The sequence below is a fragment of the Calypte anna genome, chromosome 3 (genome assembly GCF_003957555.1).
Source record: "Calypte anna isolate BGI_N300 chromosome 3, bCalAnn1_v1.p, whole genome shotgun sequence".
Taxonomy (NCBI): Eukaryota; Metazoa; Chordata; class Aves; order Apodiformes; family Trochilidae; genus Calypte; species Calypte anna.
This window is the reverse complement of record NC_044246.1, coordinates 91021276-91046182: the sequence shown is the minus strand read 5'-3', so window position 1 is coordinate 91046182 and position 24907 is coordinate 91021276. Positions and strand designations below refer to the sequence as shown.

The 24907-nt window shown below is 38.7% G+C and overlaps 1 protein-coding gene across 4 annotated transcripts in view; it reads right to left on the bottom strand.

Annotated features, from left to right (window-relative positions):
• DST (dystonin) overlaps positions 1 to 24907 on the bottom strand; it is a 289353-nt gene that overhangs the window by 48881 nt on the left and 215565 nt on the right. For all 4 annotated transcript variants that reach the window (XM_030446905.1, XM_008495643.2, XM_030446906.1 and 1 more), the window contains 12 exons: positions 17161 to 17322; positions 15872 to 16042; positions 14488 to 14654; positions 12364 to 12523; positions 11784 to 12110; positions 11526 to 11610; positions 10304 to 10545; positions 9095 to 9301; positions 5793 to 5912; positions 5475 to 5582; positions 3565 to 3783; positions 326 to 529 (listed from right to left, as the gene is read on the bottom strand). In XM_030446905.1, the coding sequence (XP_030302765.1) occupies positions 326 to 529; positions 3565 to 3783; positions 5475 to 5582; positions 5793 to 5912; positions 9095 to 9301; positions 10304 to 10545; positions 11526 to 11610; positions 11784 to 12110; positions 12364 to 12523; positions 14488 to 14654; positions 15872 to 16042; positions 17161 to 17322 (2172 nt within the window). The remainder of the gene's footprint in view (positions 1 to 325; positions 530 to 3564; positions 3784 to 5474; positions 5583 to 5792; positions 5913 to 9094; positions 9302 to 10303; positions 10546 to 11525; positions 11611 to 11783; positions 12111 to 12363; positions 12524 to 14487; positions 14655 to 15871; positions 16043 to 17160; positions 17323 to 24907) is intronic.

The window sequence follows — 24907 nt, the reverse complement described above, 5'->3', positions numbered from 1 at the left end:
AGGAAATGGAATAATTTGAAAATAAAATCCCACACTTTTAGACCAAATGTTCTTTTTTTCTTCACTTTGTAATTAAGAAGCAATAACATTCTTCAACTGTAACATAATCTTGACTGATACATGAAATTATAACCTATTGAGAAATAGAAAAACGAATGCCCTAAGCAGTGATTTGACCATTCACGGGTGATTAGGTTGAAAAATGCAGATAAAAGAGCAGTTTGATCTTGAGACATATCTATATGTATATGTATTTGTAAGTGACAATGTCTGTGAATCCTTCCATTTGAATGAATCCCATTACATTTTAAACTTAAATTAATACCTGGGTACACTGAGAAATGGCTTCATCCAGTGCCAGGGCTCGCTTTTTGACATCTTCTTTAATTTTACTGTAAAGGGTGTCAGCTGCCACATATTTCTCTTGGATGGAAAAGCCTTCTCCTGGGCTCAGCTCCAGCAACTGAGGCCCAGTTTTGTTCATCTTATCTATATGTGGCTTGTGCTCAGCGATCAGCTCACGCAGTTGCTATAACAAATGAAACAACTTATCAGTTTCTTATGCTTGCACCATCACATTACAGCTGTCCACACTTCTAACACATCCAGCTGGCAAGAAATCCCAAACAAATACCCTTCATCCTAATGTAAAGCACAAATAATATCAAATGAAGTTAATGACTCCTCTGCCAGTGATAGCTCCCATTGCAACACAGAGCTATCCAGGCATGAAACATCACAATTAGAGACACACTGGGAAGGCTCATGTGATACTCTTGTAGGACATATGATTACAGGCAAAATATAAGATGCTAATTACAAATACAATGCTAGCAACAGAAACTCCCCATCCTATTTAGTACCTATAATGACAGAAATGGTAACGATATTGCAGACGTGCATAACACCACCACATATATACTTTTTATGTTGTCATCTGTCACTTGCCACCAAGCCTTCCATTGAGGAGCATCAGAGAATGAGGCACCAGCATTGCAAGCATATTAATTCAAATTATCCTTGATTTAAGATGAGGAAACTACCACAAGAAGGAGTCAAAGCAATCAGTGAAAAGGACAAAAGGACAAGGAAGACTGATCAGTAGAGACCTATCAACATACTTTAAATGTTTCCCCTCTGGCCACAAGACTCCTCTGTCTTCACAACAACTGACACAAACTCTGAGAAGTACTTAATAAGTAAATTAAATTTGATCTCAACTATCTACTCCCTATCACCATCCACTCACAAAGTAAGTCAAAACTGTTCAAAAGACTGTGCAGGCTTGTAAAAGTGAAAGGTCACAAGGCGTCTTCCAACTTGCCTAAGAATTCTGGTTTCCTTTAGTTGCATTCTGACAAATGGGAATATTTTTTTGTGGGAGTAGCCTAATCTAGTTTTATTTGTTTTCTCAGCTCATTTCTCCCTTTTCAGAAAATTTCCACTGTCTTGTGAGGCACAGTCCCTCTTGGTGCTGTGAACTCCACGTCTCTATCCTGTAGCCCCTGTCGAGGACCATGAAGCACGTACCCAGTTTCTCCCAGCTCAGAGTTTGTTTAAATTAATGAAGACGCAGAAAAGGACCTATATCAGTTTCTGTGTAAATAAATCCTCTTCTCTTCAACCAAGGTCCTTTCCTTAAAAAGAAATCCTGATACTGGCTTGCTTACTTGCTCCTCCCCAGAAGAGGAGTTGGGAAGACTGAAAAGACAGTGACCATGACTCTCCACAGTCTCCTGATGACAAAACAGCAATGAAAATACAAAAAAACCTCTCCTCTAGCTACTTACTGAGGAGGTATTTGTATACCTTGTGACAGCAAAATTTTGATTACAAGTGAAAGAAGAAAAGGCAAAACAAAGCACAGTTTGAAGCTTTTAGAAAATAAGTGTGGTTTAGTTTTGTGAACAGAGATTATTTGACACAGGGTCACCAGAGAGCACATTTATGAGTCCAAATCTTATGCTAGTACTCTGCTCACAACTCTGTTCAAGCCAAACTGACTGCATGTTACTCACACAGAATTAACTCTATGAATTCGATGACTTGGAACAAAGATAGTAATAAGTAAATGTATCAGCACAGAAATGTAAGTGAATATAGAAATCTTTTCAATTCACATTCAGAACCCTCTTTTTTAAATACTTTTTGTAATAGAACAATAAATTATTTGCTCTTCTCTGTGATTTACTATTGGGTAAACATTTCCATTAAATGAGTATTTCAGATCAGATTGCGTGTTAAAATTGCCTGACATTAATCTTCTACTTAACTAACAAATCTCAGCTAATGGCATAGCCCAGGGAAAATGCAAAAATAGAAGCTCATCTGAAGGGCCTGTCATGCAAGCAGAATGATTAAAGTAGATGAGAAACAATCATGTAAGTAAAGCAAGCATGATTTGGTTCATGGTGACTAATCCAAGATGGCTTGTAAAGCTCGTGTTATATAGCTAGACTTCATAGAGCACATTTGCTCGTTGTGGACACAGGAGGAAGACAAATGAGTGAACCCAGTGTTTATCAATGCATAAGAGAGGCACATCTTCATTAACTGGTCTCAGATTAAACAAGACTTTGAAGCTAGAGTTCACCCTGTCTATCTTGAGTCACTTAATTGAGGCAGCTAAAATAAAAAGAACTAGTTACTCTATGCTCAGCAGGGAGAGTCGGGTATCTCCAGTAGCCATTTGGGCTTTGCATGTGCCAAAACGTGCAGTTTTTTAACCTCAGTGACGTATATCTGATTCCATGTGATACTACTAGACATAGTTGAAATGTACTGATTTTTATCCCAGTTGGTTTTTCCTCCATGTAAGAAAGCCCATATGGTGGCCAGTCTACAACAGTGTTGCCTCTATTTTGTGATGGTATGGTAAACAATTATTTCTTTCAATTATTACATAAACAAACATGCTTGACATGAGAAATGATTACAGGATTGGCTGGGACCCAAGCAATCAATTCTTGGCCCTCTAATTGTTCATTTTCCTGGCTCAGCTAACTTTAGTTACAATGATACCAACAAAACAAAAAACTTTTTTTTTTTACATGTACACAACATCAATACATGTGCATATTTGTAAACAAACTGTACACAAAGGCAGCATTTAATTTTCAGCATGCTGACAGAAGGCGCTCCAGTTCTTAAGATAGCTGTATTTTACCTTCTTTTGTTTCCTGTTACAACACCCCATGTCTGTTCTATCTATCAGTTTGGTTTGTTCTTCCAGTGCTGGAATTAACATGTAATTGTAAATAAACTTGTCAACTATTAACTTTTGTACATTGAGTTCTCCCACTACAATTACAATTTTTCCATTTTTCTCCTCTTTTATACCTCGTTTGCTGCTTTCGCAGAGAATCTTGTTTGCATGCACAGTTTGAGAAACAGTACAGGTATGACTGAAAATTTATTTCCTTTGTATTAGTATTTTAAATAATTCTTTTTTCCACAGAAGTATAATTGTCTGGAGTTTTAGCACTTAACAGAGTGTGGCAAAGGTCTAAGCAGAACACTGCTTTGGCTTTTGACACTGTTTTTCAAAACTGGCAAAATGCTTACCCTGTGCTCTTCCTGTTGTTGCTTTAAAGTTTCATATTCAAGGGCTGGTGCAGGAAGCTGAGAGATGATCATTTCTGTTTCAGTTAACCAGGGCCAAAGTTCTTCATAAGTCTCCCAGAACTGGTTAACCAGGGACTGAGCCCGTTCCAGTTGGAGGTTTCTCTCAGAATTCATTTGACAGACTGCATCATATTTCTTTATGAGGCTTTCCATTTTTTTCTGTAAAATAGTAATGAAAAATAGCAACAGATTTTTCCAGGTGTTTCAACATATCTATTACCTTCATTTCTAAACAATCTTTGATAATTAAAGCACCAAACCACAATGAACCACATTTTAGTTTTGATAATGTTGCTACAATACCAGTCTACAAGGTAGACAAAACTAATATTGCAAAATATTAGACTTTGGAAGAATTAGAACACATTTAATGCTCTTGATATTTACAAATAACACTTTATTCATAGGGCTTCTGGTCAAGATGCAAACAATCTGACTGCAGATCTCAGCCCTGCTTCCTTACTGGAAGATCCTTATCTTCAGTGCGACTTGGCAGAAGCTACATTTTACACAGCATTGCTGAAACAAAGCATCATGAACAACAAACAAAAATCTGAGGTTTTTTAAAATCTGGCCAGAGAAGAGGGTATCCTGTTGTATAAGATTACAAACTTGCAGCAGAAACCACAAAACATTACTTTCCAGGTTAGCATGCATGAAATAATGAGGGTGTGTTAACATTAATAGTATGATAGAACTGCAAGGTTTAAACATTACATCTACTGTATTTGAGCATGTGATAATAAAAGAAAGGATCAACTAGCTATATATTTTTCATGTGGAGGGCTGCCCATTTTTATGAAGTATTATATGTGACAATGCACATAAATGCTAGCCCTGGAAAAACTAGACATATAAGCAAGCCACTGAATGTGAAGGAAAGAATCTTTCTTTTTTGGCAGAACAAGCTACCCTTTCATTTGTTACGTCTTGCATGTAAACTAAGTACAGAGATGCTATCCAAAGGACAAAACATTGCCTAACTCACAGATATACAGTATTTTTGATAAATAAAAATATTTAATAGAGAATCACATAAACCTGCTCCCTTATGACTACAATTTCATAGACTGAACACCACAACTATTTTAAATTCACTTAAGAGCAAATCAAATTTATTGAGAGATTCTGCAGCAGAGCACTCTTAGTGATGTATTGCTGTTCAAGAAGGGTGATCATTGGAAGGTCTAAATTTACACAACCTATTCAGACTAACCATAATTTAACAAATAAAACCCAACCCCATAACAAAACCATTCTTATATGCCAACACAAAAAAAATCTGCCTGTATATATATATGTATGTAGCCCAAATATCAGGCACTGTGTGTGTGTAATAAACAGAGGCCTTTCATAGCCTGTGTTAGTCAACAGGATGGATTGATCTTAGCCAGGTAAAGTCTACGCTAAAATCAGCAGAAATGAAGCTAAAGATTCACACTGAGGTGCACAACCACTGAACCTGGCACAGAAATACACACACCCAGAGCATCACTGACCCAAGAGAACTGGAGAAGATAAACAGCCAGATTTCACACACACCATCCCAGGTGACTAATACATATTCAGTCAATCATCCATTGGCTAAAATACTACTTACCATAGATGATAAATGGCACTGCAAATTAGTGTTAGGCTATGAAGCAAGTACACAGTATTTGCTCTTTGAACCTCTTGAAGGAAGGAGAGCAATACACAACAGCATTTCTTCAAGCAGTACAATCCTCAGACTACAAGTGGCTGCAATCAATGCTTTTTCACTGGTATTTCAAAAAAGACACTATACGAATCCTTCAACAAATACACTGTCTGCCTGTCTACTGATGCAGCTGCAATTTAAGGAACTTTACCTTCATAGTCTGTTTCTCCTCTTCAGTGCACGTATTCATAATCTTAGCCCCAGATTTAACAAGTTCATCTATTGTATCTTTGTGCCTCAAAATCTCCATGGTAAAAGCCTTGAAACACAATAAAAATTGGTCAGAAGAAAAGCAAAACAAAAACAAACAAGAAAAATCAGCCAAAAAAGAGTTGAGCAAACATGGAGCAAAAACTATTTTTGAAGTGCATTTTTATGGACTTAAAATTAAATCATGCCAGTACATTTTCTGGATGGAGAGTGTGCCAGCCAGTAATTAACATGACAGTTGGAAAAGCATTTCTTTTACCTTTTGAACTTGTAGCTGAGCTGTGGTCTGGTCTTGCTCAAGCCTAATGTCACCCAGCGACATCAGTTTCTTTTCTGTTTCTGCAATCCAGGCAAACTCAGCATCAGCTGCTTGATCAAACTAAATGAGGGAGACAAGAATTCGTTCAGCATTTCTATAGACATGAAATTAGAATGACTGTTCCAAAAGTTTTAAAGAAGATTAAAAACATATTTTTGAACTGTTAGAAAGATAGCAGCTCACTTTCCATGAGGTTTTTATATAAATGAAATACAAAGTCCAAAATCGTTCTGAGGGATTGTAATGCAAGCAGCTTAATTCATAAGTATGACAAAGCAACAGAAGCAAATGCATTTTTCCATACAGCTCTCTAGCTGACATAAAAAATAAAAAGGGTTATAATTCCAGAATTTTAACTAGACCTTTTATTTTATTCTATATTCATGTGTCTTTTCCCCTCTATGCTTGTTATTACTGCTAGTGTTGCAATTATCATAAGAAATAGCTATTTGATGTTATCCTTTTAATCTTAAGAGCTGCTTTGGTATTAAATGATAAAGGCAAAACAATCACAATCCAACTGAATCAGTGGAAAAACTCCACTGAATTCAGACAAGACAGGAATTCATCCCAAACTAGACTTTGGATTAAATGTGAAAATTGGGGCACTTGGATGCAGCTGCTCCTTCTCCAGGAAGATCAACTTTTGACTACCATTAGTCAACACTAAAATGTTTCAGAAATTACCTCAAAGCACCAAAGTAATGAGAGCACTTAAAGGACCTGTTTCTTACTAATTTGCAAAGGAAAGCATGAGATCCTCAAGTCTGTAGGGATAGAATTCTTCTGAAAAGACCGAATTTTAAAAAAATAATACATTTTCTCTTCAGTTCAAGCTTATAGGCACTTATCCTAGCACACATACACGTTGCAGTACTCAACAGCAGGAGTGTTGAGTAACCCATAGAGAAAAATTACTTGGGATGATCAGATAGACAAAATATTCATTGTAGGAACATACTCATTCATTTATTTTAAACTCTGTCCACCCCCCGCAATTAGTTGAATAATAATAGGGCTCTGAATTTCTGTCAAAGTTAATCAGGACATGTCAGGTGAGAACCTGCAACTTGTGTTCTAGATTACCACACTTTCCTCAGAAGTCTCTTCTGACCACTCAGTCCCTCTCTTCCTTGAAATCTGAGGCTCTGTGTCTTTGTGGCTGTACACCACAACAGCCCTGCTCCTGTAAAGTAGCTGGAGTTCACTTTAGCCACTAAATGTCTTGTCTTAGTAGTTAGTCATGAGTCACACAAAAACCAAAAGAAGTTTTGAGATTTCATTCTTTATGAGTCTATTTTTTTCAGCATTTATAACCCATTTACTACATAAAAGAGAGTGCAAGCATTCTTTTTCACTATATGTCATTTCTAATTTAAAGTAACAGAAAGTAAGGGTTGTCCTAAATATTGTGACTTCCTAATAGAAAGGTATGTTCTGAAGCAGTCAGTACTGTAAACATTAGCACGAAGCACATTTACTACTGGTAGTTAAGTCCTGGATTTAGAAACTGCAGTTCTCAACCAAGATCTTCAGTAGCCTATCTACTTATAATCCAGATGAAGAAAATGTAAAAAGGTGATTTCAAATGTGTTAAATGAATAAATTAATTGCAATTCAGCTTCCAGATAGCAAATATCCATGGATATGGAAATAATATTGAGCAAATATTTAATGCAAATAACAAAATCCAGGCATGGCAATAAACTTCTGGGTCACATAGCACTGAGGAAGGACAGGACTCTCAGGTTCATTTGCTGAGGTTATAGGATTTCCAGTTTGTGATGTTCAAATACAACATTAGGGAATAAAAAGCACTTCCTACATTCAGAGTTTGAAGTGTTTTCTTCCCATTGTACAAGGCAGTTATTTATGAACCTTGAACTTCACTTGAGTAACTACATATTTCATCCCTATCCAGTTTAAGCATTGTGGTATTTCTAACCAGGGATGGCTGAATGATGACACTCTGATCTGCTCCATTAATGCTTTCTAAAGCAGTTTCTATGGCTGCTTTACAGTAAAGAATAAGCAACCTGAAAGTAGAGCATGATCTCCTGTTTCTACATTAGCACTCCTTCACTAGGGTGAGACCTCTTCAAAAGTATTTTATATTTTTCATGTGTCTCTCTAAGCTACATGTAAACAATCTTATCCTTCACTGGAAGCATGTTAAGCCACTTGATATTCATCACAGAATATAGGAGTATATTGTGGTGATATGAGATGGATTGAAGTGCAGGCCAGCGGTATGTGGTACTAGGGTGTAACATGCCCGTTCAACATTAGTTTGCTGAATGTGCTGAACTTGTTCTAGGGGATGCACCCTACTCACAAAATTCAGAAAGATGAAGGAGAGCTAACTTATACTCTTCTATCACACTCTCTCATTCATTAAAGAAAACAGGAAAAAAAATAAATAAATCACCCTTTATTTTTAACCTCAGATACAGGAGATCTGAGTTATTGCTCGCATCTTTTAGTAAGCTGTCTTGTCCTGTTACAACTGTTTGTGGAAGGTATTAGCAGAGACAGAAAACTCCACCATTATTTTTATGCCTGAACTGTAAGCAGACACTGGAAAATTGTGGTTTCACAGTGCATTTATAAGCAAGCCTAAATATAGGACTATTTAGTAACAAAATTAGAGTGCTATTTCTCAAAATGTACCTATACATACACCCCTGTGTATGTATAGAAACCTCCACACATTAGGTAACTCAATTTTTAAGCCCCAAGAAGAAAATCATTGTGGATATGACTAAAACTAATTGCTACTTAAATCCTCCACTACAGCTTGAACAAGATGATCCAGCTTTTAATTGTAGAAGGTATAGAGGAGCTAGACAATCAGCTGATGCTAAAAGGTGTGGCAAGCTTAGTGATCGCAGTGTTGTGTTAAATAGAGTTGGTTGGGGACCTGGGTCATATTTTACTTAAAGCATGATCTACAGAAGACATGAGCCACTCAGTTCTTACTGAAGCAAACTCCCATTTAGGGAGCCACAGAATAGTTTCAGCTACAAGACTGATGTTTTTGTCAATTAATGGCAGACAACTACAGCAGTGTACAAATTAGTTGAGTTCTGGCATTCATATCTTAACAGCCCCATTTCATTCAAACAGGCCTTTTGCTGCTCAAGCACAAAAAACGTTTGGCAACATTATTAAAGGACATCTTTTGTTCAGTTACATATTGCCCAAGAAGACCTGTTTACTTCACAAAGAACAGTTTTTAGTACCTGTTGGAATCTCAGGATGGCAGCATCTATCTCATCCACCTTCTGAGAAATCGTGTCATTCACTAATCTGTAACGTTCATTGTCCTCTGTTATCATCTTGTCCAGACCCTCTCTGGCCCTCCATGGCACCAGCTCCAGGAAAGCACTGCCAACTTCATTCAGAGTGTCCAGCAAGCCTTTGTTGTTCTTTGCTTCTTTTTTCAGCTCCTGAAAAAAGGCCATTTAAAGTAAACATGCTTGCATATGAGCTGAACACACATACCCTGCATGGGTTTTTTATGTTTTTGACTGCTCCATGAGTTGAAAACTGAAATGTTTTCCATGCAAACCAAAGGGGTAAATCAGTACACTTATTTTAAGCTGAATTAGCTTTTTGATACTGTAAGCTCTTTAACAGAAAAGCAGGTGATTCTTGAAAGTAATTTTCTACAGAATGTACCTTAAATCTATTTCTTCAGTCAGTATGAAAGTTTCAAACTATGCGTAGTTTTTTAAGAGTTGTTACCACTCAGTGAAGCAGCCAAAGGAAAAAAACTAACAGGCAATCTTTGCAACCTGCAACTCCGTAAGGAAATAAAACACCAGCAAGCAAAATCAGACATGTAAGAAAACAAAATACAGTGAATTGAAGTGACTTCTGAGATGAGCAATTACTGGATTAAGTTCCAATTAAAACATCATACAGTGCTTCAGGAATGAATTTTTACCTGTGCAGAAATCCCCATTGCTGTTTCATTTCTTTTTACAAGAAATAAAATGGAAAGATAATTTTTTTGCTTCTCCTCTTCAACATTTCCACCCTCTTTGGGTTATACTACCATTTTTCTTTTGAAATAAATATTGTTAAACAAGATCTATGTATTTGAAATGCTGACGCTCTTTTATACTTCACAGGCTTTTATGCACAAAACAACTCGAGAAGCAAAATAACTTACTCTAACTGGGAGTTTTCCCAGGATTAGGTAGCTACTTGAATAAGAGGTGAATGTTGTGCTGCTGTCATGTTAAAAATAAACCTCAGCTCAATTTCATAAGGGACTCTGACAGATGACATGGGAAAATGAATTTGTTTTTTAACCACTGTTACATTTAGTCAAACAATCTGATGCCAGAATCAGTTATTCAATAAATTACTTTGTGCCAAACATAACCACACAAAACCTAGCAAAATCATACAGCAATAAATAATTCACAGGTTCTAAAACCTACTTTTTGTCTTTCTTGTACTTGGTTTAATTCTTCACCCTTCGGTATTTGATTTTCATATGAGAGTAACTCTATCTCCACTTCGTCGAGCCATTTGCAGAGATTCTCATGAGCTGAGTGCAGCTGCCCTGCAAGCTGTAGAGCCTGCTCTAAGGTCTTGGACACATCAGAACTCAGTTTCGTAATGTCTTTGTACCTCGCTTTAATGCCTTCCAGTTTATCTTGAATTATTACAACTTCATCACCTAAAATATCAGAGGGAAATTATTTCCTGTGATCACAAATATTTAAAAGCCCCAAAACCCCACCAAACTCCAAATCCCAAACCAGACCTGTTACAGCAAACTCAATATTTAATGTATAAAATAGATCAACCAATATGACAAGGTCAGTCCTTAACTGTTATAAATTACTCTGTCATTGAAGTCCACACAGCTACTAAGTTTACCTCAGCTCAGGATCTGTCCTGTCTTTTTCTGCTTTACTGAACTATTAGAAAGTAAGGAATTTGATCCAATATTTAACACAAATGTCCTTTAAAAAAATCCGTCCTTTAATTCACTACACTTACAAAGGAAAAAAAAAAGGTTTTAAAAGGGTTATTGAGAATCTGAAGGAAAAAAACCAACAAAATACTAATTAGGTTTTCAGTTACAGAAATATTTGATGTCTGAAAACACTCCCCTGAAAATTATTAGTATATATTCAGGTTTCATTACAGACTTATGCATAATGTCTACATTTGGAACAGAAAAGGATGCTTTCCCCCACCCCCCCAACCATATGTGTGTCTTAAAGAGTTCAAGAACTTTAGGAGCACTGGAAAATCTGCAGATGTTGATTTACAGAACAGACATGTTGTGTACAACTGGAATGCAACTCTTCCCACAGCATTAGCTCCAATGGATGAAGCTTTCCTCTTGCAGTAAAAGGTAGTCTAATATCTCGTTCATCTGTGGATGCCTGCAGGGAATTGACTGCATCCACTGCCAAACAGCCTTCCATTATGAGTAATGTCCATAATCTGCTATTAGGAATGGAATGCAGGTTCACTAAAATAATTTTCCACTAAAAATAATACAGTACCAAACTCTCTACACAAAAAAAATAATAACTGTTTAAACCAGCAAATACAAACTAATATTTACAAGTTCCTCTTTAATTTTCCCATAAGCACTTACAAGAAAAAAAGCCTGATGAATCATAGTTTCATGTGAGTTCTCACCTGTTGTTTGCTTGAGAAGCTCTAAGCCATTTTGAATAGCCATATCAACATTTTGTTTTCTAAGAAGAATCTCTTCCTGAAGATCCTAACAGAAAAGGTCATCTGTGTTAGCACACGTTCAACAAATAATATAATTTTTATTTGGAATAAGTATATTGGCATTTTAAACAAAACATATTAATGAAAAACAAATGAAGTATGGAAATATAAATCAAATTTTAAATGAAATAAATAATAAATGAACAGAAATCAAAATACCAGTAGTTCAGAGTGCTGTTTCTCAAGCAATTCTGTGTCCCAGTCTTGGACTGACAATCTGTTCAGTTTATCATGGATTTCATTCAGCCAGTTCATCAATTCAACTTCGTCCTCCCCAAAAATCTGAGCATTGCTGTAAGCTTGCTGGAGCAGTTCAGACCTGCTGTTGCTCTTCTCTTGAATCTCAATGTATCGGGCCTGAGAAGAATCTAGTTTTTCCTGCACCATATCTTTGTCTTCCCTGGAGCTCATAGTCTTTAGAGACTGACCAGTGCTAATGGCCAGATGTAAACTCTTACTGTGAGCTAGGACATCATCTTCTAAGGCCTATATTTTTTTAAATAATGAAGAATAATGGAAAAGAAAATCAGAAAAACATAAAAGAAATGTAAATGGAACTCAATAAAAAATGAATGAAAAAGGAACTTACTGCCAACGTAAATATATAAAACTCAAATTACAGGAAAGAAATGCAGTATGGTAGAACATAGGTACACCGCAACAGCTTTGCCAGTTGTGCTGTACTTTACAGAAACATCTGAAAAGAATGAGACAAGCAAGTGTGTGGTTTGTATCTTACTTTATGCTGACAAATTTGCTGTTGCAGTTTGGAGGCCTGAGTTCCAATGGGCTCTGCATTTGCTAGCCTCTTCTCTGTGGCTGTCAGCCACTCCACCAGTGGCTCCAGAGCTTCATGGAACTGCTGTGCTACCACCGAGATGCCTTCCAGCTGACGGTTCCTACCAACATGCCAAGAGAAAGGTTATTTTTTCATAATGAAGTGTGAAATAGCTTAAAAAATAAAAGCCCCATGAATACTTTGCAAAAAAAGGGAAATAATTTTTATTGTAGGAACAAGTCACCAAATAAAAAAAGAAATATATACACTATACTCAATGAAAAAACAAGATAACGTAGAAGTAAAAAGAATAAGCAAAAAACCCCAACTTTCAAAGTGGTTTGAAACTCTTCTAGCTAAAACAAGAATGTTTCACAAATAAAAGGAATATCAATTTGTTCATATGCTTTTTGCGAAAAACAATCGAGCGCTCAATTCAGCAAGAACTGGCTTTATACTTAATTAGGATAGTTCTCAAGTTTCTACTTTTCTTTAAGGATTAAGTTGCACTCCCTCAACTATTATACAATTTTTAAAGGTAGGCAAAAGGTTTAATCAACCAGAACATACTGTCGTGCTTCCTCCAATATTGTAAGATGTCTTTAAACATTTGTTCAATTATGTGAACAAAACTATTTGGCTCTACTTTTGCATCTCTTGCTCTGGGTAAAAGCTCAATGAAGCCTGAAATATTTGTTTCAGATTATTAGATTTCAGAGAAGGTTTTTGATTACAGGAATTGTCTTCTCAACAACCACCACTGAACAGCTTTCACACAAGCAGACTTCAAGAGAGATCTGGTTTATGTGAAGAATATCACAATATTTTCTTACAAATGGGGACCTCACAACTAATAAAAACTATTGTTGTATGTGCTTCCTAAGACTTATAAAAAAAGTAAACTTGACACACTCAGCCTCAGAACACTCTGTGAAGTACTCTATGTTGGTTTCAAAATAATCCTCAAATCTCCTCTGCATTGCCACAGACTGGTCAAAGAAATATGGAGATGAGCTTGTGGCTAATGCATGGTTTGGAAAAAATTGCACCTTGATTTTTAATTAAATAGCACCAGACTGGGAGAACAGTATTAAATTAAACATGACATTAACATTCACCCCAGTTAATGAGTCATATTCCTTCAATAATAAAAGGAAAAAGAAGGAAACAATCATCTATTAGTGGCTGACTCTACTAATTATATAATCATATTATTAGTATGAGACAATGAAAGTTCAGAGTAAAAGAACTGAAGAAAGACTACCAAACTGAGTAGGAGAAAACAGAGCTGAATTCAGTGCTACTCTGAGTGCCAAAATCCAAACACATCCATTTGTTCTTCACTGTAAAGCTTCACTGCTCACTGAAATTCCATTTCTTCAACATTCCACGTTCTTTCTTGTTTTTAATTACATTGCTTTTTCAGACCACTTCTTATGCATGCTCCTCTTCTTTCTACTCTGAACAAGCCTGTCCTTTTTCTAATCCCCACCCAAAAAACACGTCCAGCAACACTTTCAACAGATTTCTTCAAAGACACTTTACAGTTCATAACTTTGCAGGTATTTTATACATCAACAACACCTCGTAAATCTACATGCGTGCATACATAGATACTCTGTGTATGTGTTTTTTGGATTTTTTTTTTTTAATTGGAACTTGAACTGGACTGCAATGCCTTTAAAAGACAGTGTTATGGTGTTTTCTGCGTTGCTAGAATATATCTACATGTTCTGATCATCCTTTTTTCTGAGAACTATCACCTTCCATAGGTACACCAGCAGCCAACAGTATGAGGATCTCCAAGTTGTAGAAACTAATTATATGAATGACATCAAGCAGAAAAAGGGGAGAGTTGAGTGCCTCCTCCTTGTAGCATCTTGGGATGAATTTTATTTCCAGAGATTTTGGTCCGTTCAAGTCACTTCTCTCCACATTTCTTTCAGAGTACCAACATCAAGCCACAATAATGTAATGTAATGTAAGTGCTAGTAAGATTTCACACTAGAGCTCCAGATGCTGCTTCTGATCATCTATCAAATTCTGTGTCTACATTTTTCAAGTCTATGAAAGAATTTCAAATACCTTGTTTCAGCTTTACTGAGCAATGCATCCCATCGACTATCCAGGAAACTCAGCTGTTTCAAGATTTTCACTCTATCAGCAGGCTCTGCTGACTCAGCTATTTTCTCCCCTTCACGCTTGATTGCCTCAACAGTAGGCTTCCTGTCATCCAGCAACCTCTGAAGAAGCTACAGAAAAAGCAAACAGGCACCAGGTCATTGAGAAACATTGTAATAACACAAGTGTAAAACCAGAAAAAGTTAAGGATTCTTGAAAACGTGTTGAAGCAAACAAAATTTTCCTCATATTGTGAATAAAAGAGAGGCACATGCCACACAGCACCCCCGCCCTTGTGCTGCCAACCCATGTTCATTTTTGTTTTGCTTTGCTATGAATAGCAGAGTTTCACCAAGCCCTAACAACCTCTGGTTTCTGTGGGGTAAAGATGTGTTGCAGCCCAAAGAGTGAAGACACAGAGGAAAAAGTTATGTTTAATACCATTGAGGGAAACAAGCTATTTAGAGTATATGATATATTTTACAGGAATATTTTTGAGAAAGCTGCCTGCCCTCCTAAAATTGGCAACACAAAGACAATTCTGATATATATAGAGATAGGAAAATACGTATAAATACCTACTGTATAACCAACTCATCACTTGGTAGGGATACGATAGAGTTCATTGATCTAGTCCAATAAATTAATTTATTTGTGAAAAATAAAACACACCTCTGTCTCAAAAAACTCCTTTCCTCTGTTCTCTAGTTACCTTTGGTAACATTACCATTTTGGCTCCACAGACATCCCAACATGACAACATGTACTGACTGGGAATTTATATTCAATCTCTAGGTAACAGTGGGCCAACTGCATGGACTGCATGTTTCATGAGCCACACTATGGGTTCTTGTTCCTACTAACCATTATGAAAACTTGCAGAAGTGGACAATACTGATAGAGCTTCTACATTAGCACAGGCTGTTTCCCAACAGCCAAATATTTCCCAAGAGCCAAATATTTAAGTCTGCATAAGTAATCTCCTATATATACCTTGGTATCATTACCATGAAAATTTAATAGCTTTTATTTCATACTTTCCAAATGGGCTAACATTGGATTTTATACTTTCTCTTTTTCCAATGGACCTTTAGCAATCCTTTCCAAATACAGGTAATAATTTAACCAGAGCTCATATTGCAGAGTGTCACTCCTTGTCTCATGTCCCAGAAGATGAGCACTTCTCCCCACCCTGAACAGATTCTTGAGTATCAAACAAATGGCTGCTTTAAACACCTCAGCACACTTCAATCTACTAACATATCTAATTTTATGCTTTTCCAAAGACTGGGAATTTATTCTCATTGATCCAGTGGAAGGAGAGATATTCTGAAGACATTTTACTTACCTTTTGTTCTTGTATTTGGGCCTTCACAACTTTGAATTCAGCAGATGGTGGCTTCTGGTTAGCCACAAGTTCTTCTGTATCAATGAGCCAGCTAAGCAGAGATTCAAGGGCATCCTGAAATCTCCCACAGTGAAGGAGGGCTTCCTGCAATTGTGCAGCACGCTGGGCAACCTGTAAAGAAAGTAGAAGACAAGACTGCACTCACCTTTGTTTTTTATTTCTGTGAAATGGGCAGTAGAAATCTGTAGACTATCTGGCAATACTATCTGGCAATACTATCTGGCACTACAATCATTCTCCTCTTCATAGCTATTTAAAACAGCACTATGGCAAAATTTAGCATTAATCACTTGGGCCTACAGATATCCAACAAAAAGAAGAGCCTGACTCCCAGCAAACTGGACTGCTCTAGTATGTCTAGTCTAGAGATCCTCGTGCTACACTATTACATGTCTGTATTTCAGATGTTCTTTATTTTCTTTATAGAAAGACCAAGCCAGAAATCTGGAGTAGCAACTCTTAATAAAGGCAATAATCCCTTCAAAGAGAAGAAATAGGAAAGAAGGCAAACCACTGATGTCTGTGGTGCTGCTGCACCACTCCTTAAGGAAGACAGAGAAGAGAAAAATGAATGCTGTTTCTACTTCCCACCTTTTCCATTTTCCAACAGCTACTGCTGGAAGAGGACTCTCCAAAAGCATAGAAAAAACATCTACAGCCAATTTTCCACATCAGTGGTACTTTGTGATGTCTCAAGCAATACATCCCTTAATATGCTATAAAGTAAAAGTACCACTAGTCACACTCATTGGGGCTGTCTCACTGTTTTGTGCACTGCACAGACACAACAGTGTACATGAGGAAAAAGTGATACAACAAAGTGAAAAAATCTGTGAACTAAGACTGGAGAGCTACTTGAAAGTGGCTGGCAACAAATGGGATAGCTACGTTTCCCATGAATGTATCACAGCTCAAGACTCTTCGATTGGGTTAGCATATGTTTCTGCTCTGCTTAAGCAGGAATAAACCCATAGTCCTACAGGAGTCTTTCCTGTAGAAAAATCCTGGACAGACCTAAAGAAAGTCTGACTAAACCTTATAAACAAGAGTAATAATTCTGGCTACTAGTGATACAAATCTTATCCTAAGAATTACCATCAAAGTGATTGTGAAAAGTAATATAATCCATATTCTTAGGGAATATTTAATTTCCTGTATTTTGAAAGATGCCTGTAAGCAAATAATCAAAAAGAACACGATAAAGGCAGAGTAGAATACAAAATAATAACCTTCTTATTAAGAGTCTTCCATCGGGTGTTGACATCTTCAAGGTCATGTTCAAGGTTTTCTGTGTTGGTACTTTTAGCAGCACTTTGAATAAGGCCTTGACCCAACCAATTTACCTCCTGTTGTTTTACTTGCAAGGGTTCAATTTCTTCTTTCTGGAACACCTGCAGTTGAAATCCAAGACACATGAAACACTGTATCTTCTGACATAGCATGCATCTGGTGTTTACACTACAGCATACAACAACAAAAAAATGCAGACAATTGGTGTCTAGAAAAAAAGGAAACCATTCCTCATCAGCACCTTCCTAAAAAAATAATAAATGTAAACAGAACAGACTATATCTAAACTCAGTAAATGCAATACACTGCAGACAGAAAATGACGTGCATTTCCATGAGCAGTTTTACAGGAAGGAAAGGGAGAGAGAGAGAGAGAGAGAGAGAGAAAGAGAAAGTTTTGGGGAAAAAAAACAAATAGAAACAAATTTTAATAGAGGGAAAAGTTCTAGACTGGAGAAACTCATCTGTCTAATTATCCACAAAACCTACCAAAAAAAATGGCACAGAAGGATTTTGAAGTAGTGCTCAAACACACACACACACACCAAGAGAGATAGTTGGGCACTTTTTTTTCCAAATTAGGACAAAAGCAATAGTTTTAAGTAAAAGAAGCAGTGAAGCAAGAGAGATTTTAAGGTAGTTTTTAGCAGAATATAATGGTAAGAAGTGGGGAGGAGGCACTACAGATGCTGCTGAAACAGTATCCCAGCAGGCACCCAGGAGAATGGGTTTTCATTGAGGGATATTTTTGCAAATTGTCAGGGCTTTGACCGTACCCGAACAGCAGTTTGAGCAGTATTCTGTTTGCCTTCTTTTGCTCTTTCAGGTATTTAAGCTTTTTCAGAGCCAGATTATTACCATTAGCAACAGAAATGTAAATCTCCATTTGTATTCAGCTGCATTAGGCTGCACTGACACCAGTGTCAATGAGATCAGAAAATGGCCTGAAGCCCCTGAATTAATTACACAGGCCAGTGAAAAATAACCAATGAATAAACAATGCTAAAGAATGCTCAACTTTTGACCCTAAATCCTTCTATTTCTATAGCAGTATTCAGTAACAGTTTTGGTGTACACTTCGTGCATTCAAAGCAACCTTTCTCAGCATCCTGAAGCTGCGAGCACTTTGAACATATCAGTGACTCTCCTCTTTTGAAGCAAACACAGTGTGGCAAGTGATTGCTTTTAAAGCAGCAGACCTCAGGTGGCTGAGCATGCTCCCACCAGCTTGACAAGTCAATCTAGGATCCAGAGCAACTACACAAAACACGAGGGGTAAAATAAATTAAGCACACCTAAAAATGTTTGCTCTTACAGACAAAAAGACCTTGAAAACTCTAAGACTGTAGTTACATAAAAACTGAGTGCAACAAGCTGTCTGCTCCCAGAAAAAGGAAAATGCTTGTGTTTTTCTTGACTGTAGGGTAGGGAGGAGGCAGGATAATATTTCCACACAGAATCAATAACAAATTCTTTTTTTTATGTGCCATAAAGCTTCATCTTTTGAGAGCAACCTCCTAGCACAGAGAGGACTGATCTCCATAATCTGCCCTTTGAAATGCGTACATTCTTTGCAGAGAGAAGCTTAAAATAAATTACAATTATTGCTGCGGCCAAAGTTTACCAGAACAACTTAGCAACAAAGCTTCAAGTATCTCAGATTTCAACCAGAGTGGGAAGAAAAAAATTACAGACCCGACAAACACCCTTGCCTTATTACAAAGCTTCACTTCTTACTCTCTTACCTCATCTACCACTTGCAAAGCTCTGCAAGATCCTGTGCTTGTAAAATACTACCGGAACGTCAGAGCTGCTTTCTGGCACCCAAACGCCAAAATGATCTTTCAGAGAGGGAGGCGGAGGGCCTTTAATCTGCCTGCTTTGGAAACCACAAGGATCTGATACTGTTGCTTGTACCTTGATGGGTAAGGTTGCTCCGGTTTAACACACGGGCTGTGGCTGCACTGCAATGGAACTGTGGGGACCCCGCACTCTGCACACACCTAGCAAAAACTGGGGTGCAAGGAGGAGGCACCCCTCACCAGGGGAACCCACACCAGCTGGGCAATAAAGAACCCTGCCCCACCCACCTGGAAGTAATCAGCTCTCTCCGAAGTTGCCCCTAATTCATTTTCTGAACGGACAGATCTATCTAGGACATTGTGTGTGCGCTAGCCAATGACACTGACTGCTGCATCTGCTGAATTGCCAGGACAACAAAATTTAAAGACAGCTTTAAACAAAGCTCTTTAGGGCTACGTTTTACAAATCTACCACTGTTTACAAAAAATTACCTTGTTAGACAGTAGGCCATTGCAGACTGTATCTAAGGTTTCTTGGATGCCAGTTGGCCAGATATCGCCTTTGCTTCTCCCTGGGATAGCTTTTGGACAGCTTACATTACTATCTAATTCAAGCTGTTGAACAGAAAATACCATTTCAGTTGAGCCTCTGTGTGCTATACTGGATTCTTCTGTATCAGGTAAAATCTCATATTTTGCCAAATCCAAGTCACTAGTATTTACAGGAACATTCGCATAATAAACACCCACACGATGATGTGCATCTTCCATATAATACTCCTCTACTTCTGTGACTTGTGTTTTAGCTTTTTCATGAATTTCATATGCATTTTCCACTTCATTTTCACCAAAGGAAATACTTCTGCCATCACTTGGAAGAGGATCTTCACATGACAGAGTTTTCTCTTCAAAATCTTGTAAGTGAGAGTATTTCCCCCCCATCTCTTCCTGATCACTGTCACATATCTGACCATTGCTTTGTTTTACTATTTCAGAGGGTAAAATGTCTTGCAAAGCCAATTTGCAGCTTTCTTTGTCGGATACACTACCACTTGCAAGCACTGGGATTTGCTGCTCTCTGCAAATTCCTGGAAAATATGGTCTGAACTGACCTACCTCATGGACATCTTCTGCAGAAGATAAACTTCGTGTCTGAGCTTGCTCCCCTGCTAACAGTGTATCTTGTTTTTCTTCCCTTTCTGTTGGAGGGCTGCATAAACCAGAATCATCCTCTTCCGAGGTAAGAGAATTCGTACCCCATCTGCATTTGCCTGATCGAGCTGTACCTGACATATCAGCAGTTTCATTAAAGGAATATTCACTTTTGTTTGTGTAATCTGAAAAGTTGGGCGGAACAAACATTCTCCATGATCGCCTATGCTCCTTCTTCTCTGTGTGAGACTTTGCTTTGGGTAATCCAGCTGTCCGAATTATATCACTATTCAGTTTTAGAGCATCGAAGATCATTTTTTCATCCAACTTGTTAGCTTCACGGCTTCGGAGCTCAAAAACACTGGAAGTAGTGAGGGCACCATTGGAGCACAAAGTGCTGATGTCCAGTGTTCTGTGACTGTAGGGTAAGGTCCTGTCCGTGAAATGCCTTGAGGAAAGGCTGCCCTTAGAGCCTGAGTCAATCTGTTCATTCAGTCGCACAGTGTCATAGATGGACCTCTGAGGAACGTAGCAGTCCTCAATATTGAGATCTTCATCTTCCTCCCCTTTGCCAACACATGAAGGATTCTGACGTAGACAGTCTGGCCTGCTAAGAGGCTTCCCCATCCTGAAAGTATTCACTTAAGTACACCACTATACCTTTGCTTTCATGGATACAGGGGAAACATTTAAAAAACACTAGCACTCTGAAGAATTACAGTAAACTTGCCCTTAGCATCAGATGCATAGATACAAAAATATACATCATAACTTATGAGGTGGTTGAGGTCATTCATAATCAGTGCATCCGTTTAAATGCAACTTAACCTGGATGTGAGGTTTTTTCCCCTCTCCTAAAATGTAAAGTGCTTCAGTAACAAAGTAACAGAAATCTTCCAAGATCACAGAAAACCGAAGTTTAGCAAAAAACAGCAGTGGCTCAAATATTTCTGACTCTCCATGGAAGGCTTCATTAGTTTTTCCACGTCAGAATCTGTATCTGAAATCTCCCGATTAAGCCTTCCAAATGAACAAGCGCTACAGAAGGCAGCACATTATCTTCTGTAGGTGATGGCTTAACTATAATCCATTTAACTGGTTTGCAGTGTCCCATCTCCTTTATAAATAAAACATGGTGCCGCAGCTTAAAAAGATAGAGTCCACAGTGTCTGTGTATGGTTCAGACCAAGGCACGGAGAAAATCTTGGGGGTTGGGGAGCGGGAAATAAGTTAAATCCAGAGCAGTAAGAAAAATAAACCAGCCCTTTTACTTTTTTGGCAGTAGCTATAAATAACCTTGATCCGAAAGGCAGCTTATCCTCCTCTTGTACCAGGCTTGTCCGTGGTGCCCCCACAAGTCCCACAGGAAAACATCACTTTGTAGCAGCCAAACCAACGCGTCGTTCCAGCAGAGAGTCGGAAAATAAACTCTCTTAGACCGATTCTCCCAATACCATCCTGGAAAGGTGTTGAAGGCAACTGCAGAGCAGAGCAAGCGTGGCGTGTGCCTCCCGAAGGCACGGCAGGTCTGCGCTCGGCAGGTCCCAACTACAGGCAGCAGCTAGTGGGGCTGCCCTGGCTCCTTCCTCCTCATTTCCGAAGCGCGGCTGCGAAGAAGGCAAGGCAGGAGGGAATCCTCCCTCAGCCAGCGCCGGAGCGTACCGCCCGGCGAAGCCGTCCAGCTCTGCAGCTCGCCCCGCTCTCCGGCAACGCCGTCCCAGCGCCCAGCTCCAAGGAACGCCCCGTTTCGCTCTTCAGGCAGCATCTGCTACCGACCCACCCGCTCCCGGAACGCCGCTCTGGGGCTCCCCCCTCCCCTCCTACCCGCCTCCTCCTCGTCTCCTCAGCCCCCCGCGCCTTCACTGTTCGCTCCTCGTCCTGCCGGTGCGGCGGGCTGGGCGGCGGGAGGCGGGGGGCAGGCGAGGGGCAGGCAGGGGGAGGCCTCGCCCGCCCGGAGGTGCCATGACGCACGCCCCAGCCCGCTGGTTAGCGCCGGAGGAGCCGCAGCAGGCGGAGGCGGGAGCGCGGCGGCTCGCAGCCCTCGGCCGGGCCTGCCCCCACGGCGAGGGCAGCGGGGCGCGGTGAGGTGAGGTGAGCCGAGCCGGCAGGGCGGCAGCCGCCTGCCCTTCCCGAGAGAAATCCTGGGAACGAGTCGCATTGCTTTGAACCACTCGATCACCTCGTCTGGTAAATGGGTGCTTCCACACAAAATCCAAGTTGCTGAGAGTTTATCTCTGTATTATTTTTTTTTAAAATCCCCATAACTCGTCGTTAGTGACTGGATCCTGGCGTATCTGCATATTACTTCATTTGACATGCAAAGACAGACATTCAGACCAGTTTTAATTCTCTTTAGTCTGCTTGCTGGCACTGAGGCAAGAGCTCAGGGTGATGTCTGTCGAGGCAAACACCGTCCAAGGAATGTGGCAGTGCCCAGCCCCCCCACTTCCACTGAAAGAAATGCTAAAATGTTGGAGAAAAGCAACTCTAGTTGAGAAAAAACAGTTTTCTACAGGACTTAAGTGTGGCACAAGAGCAGCTCAACAGGATGAAGCTTCAGGTTTTGTACATTTACATCTTGTAAAAACTGTTCGGTGCTTTGCATGCACACTTTGCACGTTGATCATGCAGGCAAAGGGTTCCGAGACTCACAGCCAACAGCACAGGAGGAGCTGTCATGACCACGGTGCCCTGCATCAGTAGAAACCATACCCCTAATATGCAGGGACCTGCACTGCTTGTCTGACAGCAGCCAGTGGTTACGGTGACAATTCAGACCTCAGTTTAAGGACAGCATATGGCACTTAGCCTGAAACTTAACATTGGACATTAAGTGCAATCAACTGGAGTTCCCTATGTTAAGCAGAGAGCAGGATACACTGCATGCAAGAAATACAAATACACCACTCATCTTGTTTATTGGTCTACTTGATACACAGCCAGGTATATATCAAAATACTAAAGTCATGTGAGACAATTTTCTCTTCCTCGTTTCTGGTGAGCAGCCGTGACACATTAAGAACACACCCAAAAGATACCTCTGGATACTCTTGGTTGAGAATTTATACTATTAGGGTTGAGAGAAGCATCTTTTGAAGTCCTGTCATCTATGGTTATTCTCACCCCAAACACCCCCAAACAGATCCTTTCTTAATTCCCAGGAGTGCTGCACCATTTTATAGGGGAAGTATGTAACTGAAATTGGTCTGTATTTGTTCAACAGCAAAAGGTTTTTATTAACATTTAAAAAATATTTTACCATTTTTCACTGAATCTACTGAAAGACTTCCATATGAAGCATCAGTCACTTACAGATGCAATACTTTAAAAATATATATAAAATTGAAACAGTTGCTTATTTTACCTTTGATTTTCAACATAGACTCTAACTGTAGTAAATCCCAAGAAAGGTTAGTATCTTATGCCAGGGTTTGTAAATTAGTGCATAGGAAATGCAACACTTTTAGAAAAACCTCTGATTATTCTTTTAACAGTATCTGCCCTCAAAGTGAAAATCGGAGGACTGACATCCCCTAAGATAAGCCAGTTAAAATCTTAGTTCAAGTTCATTGGCAGGAATACTCAGGCTAGCTAAAAATTCCCATAAATTTCAATTAGAAGGCAACCTGTAATGACTACTTTACTTTTGTTCTAAAGATAAAAAATTAAATGAACCAAATATAATATATACAACAGTGCCACATCACTTTTCCTAAGAAAAATGCTATTTAGTGTCAGTACAAAGAATTGTTGAATCATTTCACAATGTAAAATAATTCAACTTCTAGATTTTCTCTTTATGTCAAAGAGAACCTATCTGCAAATACTGCTCTTACCACAAATGTCCTAGCAGGGTGTGGATACCCAAACCCAGGGTGTTCCATTTAGCCCATTTGCACAATTCTTTTGTTTCGCTTTTGAAGGCAGTAGACTTTGTGTACCTCAGCTGACCTAATTTACTGACAATTTGCTTCTAGTGCTGATCTATTCATTGTGGACAGACTTTGGGGGAAAAGATGTCTAAAGAAAGTGAGTTCATTAGTAATTAATTTTGTGGAGTTTATATTCATTTAAATTCTTAATTTGATTATATTCTTTCTAGAGTACATCATGAAGGTAGTCATGGTTCCACTTTCAAATTAACTCCACTAGAGATTTCCATTTACAGAAAGCAAATTTTATATCTACATTTTAAATACAGTTTAACACTGACTATAAGTACTTCCAAGGTAACACTCTATACTGACTGGAATAAGTAGAGTATAAAGAAGGAATATGAATAAAACAGGCGTGTATATGTATATATATTGTGTTATATATATATATATATATATAAAACACAACTCAAAGCTTGTTTGTTTTTTTTAAATAACTATGCATTTTAATGTCATGCCAAGAAAATGCACAAGGCTCTAACTCTTTGTACATTAAAATTGGTCAAACTACATAAAAGACCTCTGGCCCATTACATGAGATTCTTCCCGGAAGAGAAGTAAGATTTCATGTGAATAAATCTATCAAATCAAAGAACAACTCTCCTGCTTTACTCTGGAGGAATAGAAGTTGATTGTACTGGACTACAGAAACTAAAAACTTAGGGAGCCAGACTGTGGTTTTGTGGCCACAGCCACATTTTCAGGTTGTGTGTGTTTGTGTACGTGCAGAAACATGTGAGCAAATACAACACGAGTGGAGCAGGATTTGTGGGAGCCAGTTTCCCTGCACTTTGCTGC